General features: G+C 38.1%; 1 protein-coding gene across 1 annotated transcript in view; it reads left to right on the top strand.

Annotated features, from left to right (window-relative positions):
* The first annotated feature begins 272 nt into the window (after positions 1-272).
* The window catches only part of LOC104275896 (protein unc-79 homolog), a 29,351-nt gene continuing 22,584 nt past the window's right edge, over positions 273-7,039 (top strand). The window contains exons 1-3 of the mRNA XM_009871982.1: positions 273-358; positions 927-1,037; positions 6,607-6,711. Coding sequence (XP_009870284.1) covers positions 317-358; positions 927-1,037; positions 6,607-6,711 — 258 coding nt within the window. The 5' untranslated portion in view covers positions 273-316. The remainder of the gene's footprint in view (positions 359-926; positions 1,038-6,606; positions 6,712-7,039) is intronic.

Genomic DNA, 7,039 nt, shown 5'->3' with positions numbered 1-7,039 from the left:
ATAAAAGGGGTAAAGTTAATTTTTCTAAACTAGAACTGTAGTAAAGTTATCTCATCTCAAGGCTCATGCATGTTACCACTGAAGAGGTATGACTGCATGTTCAGGAATCAGCCACTTTAGGCAAACTAAGTAAGGATCAGTCATCAAGGATCTCTTTTCAGACTTCACCCATAACTTAATTCATAACTGCTACCACTAGAAGCAAGATGTAACAGAAACGTACTAACTCTGTGTTTTTTTCTTTCTTTCTTTTTTTTTTAATCTTTCCTGCCTTCAAATATGTTCACAGTGTTCTTTAGATTCTAGTTTAAGAATCATGATTTGCCTGTTGAAGATACCTACCACTAGTGCCACCAGGGTAAGTTACAAGAAGACAAAACTGTTACATCAGATTTAGCCAGTCTGGGCTAGTCTATGTGTTCTTATTCCCTAGCTAGGAAGGTATTATCTATAAGCATAAAATTGTGCAGTCCGATACTCTTTGGAGAATGGTAAGAACTTTGGAATCTAGGTTACAGTAAAGTGTGGGTAGGATTACATTCCCATGTGGGCGTGAATGTATATCTTCTTAAAGATTTGATGTTCTCCCCCTTTTTTTTTAAAAAAAATATTAATGAATTTTATTAGAAGATCTGCAGCACAATTCCACTGAAAGTGAGGTTTTCTTGCATAAACTCTACAGAATCTTTCATATCTCATGAGCACTGTTAGAAGTGAAACTATTTTTTATTTTTTTGCTTCTAATTTCTCATACAAGCATGAAGGCAAATGCTAGAAACAACAGCCATTTGACCAAAACAGTGTAAATCCTAGCATGATAGCCTCTGAGCTAAAAATAATGCTGTTCCATTCAGACATTTCTGAATAGGAATGTTTTGTTTTGCTGAGCAACCAGTTATTGATTTCTCTGAATCATGTCATTGCAGAGTCTTCTGGAGCCTTTTTCAAAATTACTAAGCTTTGTCATACAGAATGCTGTCTTCACTCTGGCCTACCTGGTGGAACTGTGTGGTTTGTGCTACCGAGCTTTCACAAAGGTAACAATGAAACTATATTTTTATTTAGGGACAACGGAAAATAGGACAAAGCCCTACTTCCCTCAAAGTAGTGTGTTTGTAAGGAAAGATGAAATCAATGTCAATTTTCAGACATGTCAACAGTTTTAACGTGGTTTGGCTAGTCAGGTAATGATCATGATTCAGTGCCTTTTAATAATGCTGGGTCTGACACTCACAGTATAGACAGATAAAGGGAACCTGGCAAAAACATTGCTCAGGAAAGTATTGTGGAGATGATATCTGGTATTCATACATGACTTTAAAATGTCAGTACAGTCATATCTTTCCTAGTGCACAAGTTTAGCCACATACCTTGTACAGTAAAAACTTAAATATTCCTGGTAGTGCCTTTTGAGACCACAGCTGTGAGCGGGGGGCAACAGATAGCTAAGTGAAGTGGGACACTCCAAGTTAGGAGCTTCCCAGCTCAGGTCCTGTTTCATTCTCTCTCAGGTATCTCACTTGGGCATGCATGGCTGTAAGCTGTGTAGAAAAGAGGACAGTATTTGTGCACATTTAAAAAGTTTTTAGGATTCCTGGATATGAAAAACAAAGCTATGGTGTACAAATAACACTGTTATTGCTCAGATTTGTTTCTGTAGCTATTAGTGAGAAACTGAACAGCAGCAAAATCCACACAAAACAATCAGGTTTTTTATGAAGGCCCTATATGCTCCATTATGTAGATTATTAAGGTACGAAGCAAAAATGTTACTTCAGCCACTAAGTGCACGGTTTCCATCGTCGATATGTTTGTCAAAACAGTAATTAATGCTGAAGAAATGTTCTCCCATAAGTAGCTACATGATTTTCTATATTTGCAATGTACAACTGGAACATGTGTTGCTTCAGTCTTGATAAGACTTAAAATATCACTGGACAACGAGTGAAGAAGGAATGATGAAAGCAGTGCCACTCTCAGAGAAAAAATGCACCACAAGAAAAGTAAAAACAAATTTTACGAGATGTAATGCTTTGAAGCATTAAATAGAAACCAACAGTACGTTTAATTACAGCAAGCATTTACTACTTTTTTTGTCTCATTTCAAAGAGAAGGGTTTATGAAAAAAAATCCTGAATACCGAAAAGACTGTCCAGCCTTTGAAAGTTATTTAAGTTACATCTGTAACTATAAGGGTTTGGGCAAGGCAAATTGAGAAACATACTAACTTTAAAGTGTGGCAGTGGGGTTTATTCATTGAAACACGAAAAGCCCCATTTGAAATTGAAGCAAAGGCATTCCTCTTGCATTTGTGGTCTGATAAGACTTTTTCATGTAGGCCTGTTAAAGCAAACTGTGAAATACAGGAAATGTTTCATTCCCCTCATGCTCTATGGTTTCAGTTACTTCAAAAAATTTTATTAAAACCATGCTATTAAAGAAAACCCCATGTGTTTCTCGCATGCTTCCTGATTCAGTGTTCTATTAGTATATTGAATACTCAATTGCATAGAGGAAGCTTGGATTATAGTGCTTGGTAAAAAAGTCCTTCTTGATTTAGTTAGATGTAACCTGGTGACCCAGAAATGGAATCATTAGTCACTAGTCTCCTGTAATTTATAGCCACAAAATGCTTAATTTAGTGAAACTCCACACTGCATTATCTTTGTTAATTTTTGAAAGCTTACCATAGTTTTGCAATAGAAATACCAAATTAATCACTGCAATACCAAATACCAAATTAATTTTAGAAAAAAACCACATCAGTTGTGATATCTGTGTTTCTCTATGGTGGAAATCACTGTACCCAAGTATGAGTTTCATTTGTGATAGAATGCCACATTAAAGTGAATTGCAGGAAGGAATAAAACTTACCAACCTTAAAACTACTCAGATTTAATTACCTTGATTTGGAACGTTGGATATGCTGGCTAGAACAAAACACCAACCTTGGGCTAAGTTTCCAAGATTCTTGTCTTTTCAAAGACCAAGCTAGTCTGACATGCACTTTGTAGAGGTCAGTGCTGTACAACCACTCCATATCTTTTTTTATCTCCAGCATTTTCCTAATTCCCTGTGGCAGGAATATCTCAGTTTCTCTTGCCTAAAGACTCATGTCAATCTGATATTTTCTTGTCTGAGTTTCTCTTCCAGGTCAGCAGTTTGATTTTTTTTTTCAGTGCCCTTGGAAGTCTCAGTTGAGCGTCGTATCTCTTCTTATCTTTAGTTCTCCTTTAAGTATCTTAAGGTCCTAAATGAACACTTTTTGACTTTATCTCTTACAGCTACATAAGCTTGAACCTAAACTTAGCCTTTTGCTACCGATCTGTTGACCCTTATTAAGTAAGTGCAGAATGCTGCTCAATCAAACATGACATGATATTGCTATTGAATTTTTTTAAAGAATATTGAAGTGGCCAATCTTCAGGATTTATAATTACTGTAGTAACATCAGAGAAAAAAAAGAACTTTGCTTTATACTGGCTTATTTGAAGGATAACATACCACTCCATTAAAGACCCAAATTTACTGCTCATATTGCTAAGTTTGGGCCTTAAGATACCACTGGAAACAAACTCCAGAAGTTTCACTTTCTGCACGTAGACCTCTGGCAAGTCTCAGTGTGAAGGTTGCAAGGTGTTTTTAATAAAGGTACGCAGACATTCACGAGGATTGGTTTGGCTGAATAGAGGCTAAAGAGGATTGTATTCTTGACTCTTTGGTACCAAGTTTTGACTTCCATGGAACTAATACCCATTTTACAGCTCTGTGGCAGAATATATAAAGTTCTTAAAGTATGTATAAACTGTTTATACATATTTATCACCAGAGGACTGGGATGTGGACTTCAGTGTCATCACTCCTGATTTACAGTGCAGGAAGTAAGAGGCCAGATGTCAAAAAACATTTTGTTTGGTTTTGCTTCATCTCTCTGCACTGCATGTGCTCGATGAACTTTAAGAGTTTAAACTGTGAGGAAAGAGACTTCTCAGAGAAAGAGGAAACTCACTGTTGTATAATCCTTAGAGCCAAGGAGAGCCGGGATTCATGAAGCCTGTGCTCCCTTCTCAGTGTTCTGACAAAGCAATTTACTATGGCCCAGTTATATCCTGTGTAGCGTAGGTATTAGTCTGTAAAATAGCTGAATGCTTTTGAAAGATTTTTACCTGTTTTCTTTTCCAGTATGTGCAGGCTACTGTGCTGGGTTGCTGACAGGAACTTCTGACCAGTGTTTTGAGGGATGTAATTGTCAACTCTTTGAGCATGGCACATTATATATGTGTCTGAAGACTGTGAAGGCATATGATGGTGGACATGGTCACTCTGGCTGGTGAATTCTAGCAATTAATCAGGGTCTAGTTGCACCTTGTGTATTGTGCACCCTTCTAGTTCCCTATTCCCAGTCAGAATATAGTAGAATTGGAGAAAGTTCAGATAACTGTAACAAGAGCGATCAAACAATGGGATGAGTTCCACATACAGAGCAACTAAATTGGAGCTCTTCAATCTGAAAAAGCAACAACTGATCGGAATGTGAGAGGGGTCTGTAAGGTAACAAGTGGCCCAGACAGGGCTGAGTAATTTGATGACTGTCCAGTACAAATCAAGAACATACTAAGTTTGTAGGAATTGGTGTCAAAGCAAGTAAAGGGAGGTGGTTCTTCCACAGTGTGTGACTTCTTGCCAAGTACTGTGGGTGCCGGAAGTTGACATGGGTCCAAGATATCAGTGGAAACCTAAGTGGAAGAAATATCTGCTAAGATTTTATGAATTATACAGACACCACACTGAGCTCAGAGGTTCTAAGCTGAAAATAGTTGGTGGCTAAGAGTAGCAGTAGTGAGAATTATACATGCTTACCTTGTTTTTATTCTTCCTTTTTATGGCCTTGTCGGAGATAAATTACTGAGGACATTTGTTCTGATCTGATCTCTCCTGGATATTCTTTTATTGTATTCTTATCAGAGCACCACTTGTGCCTGTGGAATGTGTGACTTTTGAGCACCTGTTCCCTTGAGTAGTGGTTTCATAATATAGCTGAACTGATCCAGTGTTTGCTGCTCCCATAAGGGAATGATTTTTTTTTCTTTTTGGAGCATTAGCTTCCTGTGAGTTTAGCTGCCTAGACTGCAGCAATGTAGTCAGACAAGCAACACTGCAGTTTGAGGCCCATTCTATCAGCTGAATATGTTATCTCTCTGCACTCTTCTCATAACTGAAGATAAACGAGGAGCTAAATCACAGACTGGCATCATAACGTCTGCGAAAGACATACCATTCTGTTGTTTTGGCACCTTCTACCAAATCAGAGAATGATATTTAAAATGTGCTTTAACTAAGGGTAGGCAAGTGCTATGGGAGACGTGCCCTGTTGTTTTGTTGGCAGCGTGCTGTGCAGATACGGGTGAGGTGACATCAGTTCTCTGAGGAGGAATCCTGGTGACTGCCACCTTGGTCTGCTGCAGCCAAAGCTCCTCTCGCTTCCAGTGACTGGTCTCCTCCAACTCCTTCCCATTTAGCTGCACTTCTGCCGTGTGCAGCTGGAGGTGGCCTTCAAACGGACCCTCACTAACTCAACTTCACAAGACTTCTCTGAGAAAGAGGCGAACATTATTATCCTATTTGACAGATGTCACAGAAAAAATGAGTCCCTGACTGAGTAAAAGTCTCCACACATTTAAGTAGGAAAGTGCGTGAGATTTACAAATGGAAGATATGAGGCTTTAAATCTAAACTACATTTTGGATATGTTTTCTTTGTTAGACAATATAATTTCATCTCTGATTGTCATTTGAAAGAGAGCTCAGTGTAAGTCTTCCTGCTGTGGTCAGTAGCGGGTTATAGATTTGTTCCACGTTTTTATCTTATCCTCTAAAGTCAGAGAATGTCCAAGTAAGATGTGTAACAGGCTTATCTTATCTCTTGTACCTCCTTACTGCCTCCACTCTGCAACTCTATTCTTAGGTTTCTCTGTTCTAATCTCCATTGGCTGATTTTCCCCAATGTTTTAAAATGTTTCTGTTGAAGCAGCCATAGCCAAGATGTTTTTTATTGTGTGGAAAAGTACTGCTAGCCTAATGAATGAAAATAGATATCCAAACTGCCTTAGTGCAGGCACCCATATTTTAAGGGAGATGACAACAGAAAAAAAAGAGTGTGGTAAAATGCAGACTATTTCTGGCAAGATTAATGAAAGAATAATGCTAAATACTATTGGCAGTTTTGTTTTCATATGTCAATCCTTAATGCTTTCTCCTTTTCCCTTTATATGGAACCACTTACACAGTGAAAGCTACACTGCATGCTTGGACTTTATATAACTGTTTTATAAAATCTATCTATATTTCATGTGTAAAAAAACTAAAATCTTGGATAGAGTGCCTGATACAGCGTCAAAGGAGAATCACCCTCACTGATGCCTGTTCAATCACATCTGTAGAATTACATAAATGATGAATGATGCCTGCTTTTTTTTGTGAAATAGGAGAGACCAGTATGCTTTTGTAACTTCTTTGTTCTCAAACTTAGATCAAAAGTATCTTTATGATTTACTAGTGGGTATCAGTGAATTTCAGGACATTCATAATTCTGTTTTTTTGGTTGTAGGAAAGGGACAAATTCTACCTGACGCGTAGTGTCATCTTGGAGTTGCTGCAGGCACTCAAGTTGAAGTCACCATTACCAGACATGAATCTGCTGCTGTTGGTGCAGGTACAGGAGATTCTCATGCAATTCTCGTGCTTCCTTTTTGGGCCAAGACAGGATCAGTAAGTCTCACATGCTTACAGAAAGCACCAGCAATGTCCGAGCAAGCAAGATTTTTTTTTTTTTAATCAAAATCCAGTTACATTTGTAACCGTATGTGCATACATTTAGACTCCTACACTAAAATTTAAGATACTAAATTGGAAATCCCCATTTCCCAGGATGATGACCTGTGCATCTTTGCTGATGTATTGAGGATCATAGAATGTATCTTGAGTAGAAGGGACCCGTAAGGATCCATTCCACTGAGCTTCATATTGTGTCCCAGTGCAGC

Source organism: Apaloderma vittatum, unplaced genomic scaffold, assembly GCF_000703405.1.
Source record: "Apaloderma vittatum isolate BGI_N311 unplaced genomic scaffold, ASM70340v1 scaffold44596, whole genome shotgun sequence".
Classification (NCBI taxonomy): domain Eukaryota; kingdom Metazoa; phylum Chordata; class Aves; order Trogoniformes; family Trogonidae; genus Apaloderma; species Apaloderma vittatum.
Note: the sequence above shows the minus strand (reverse complement) of the source record. Positions and strands in the feature narration are given on the sequence as shown.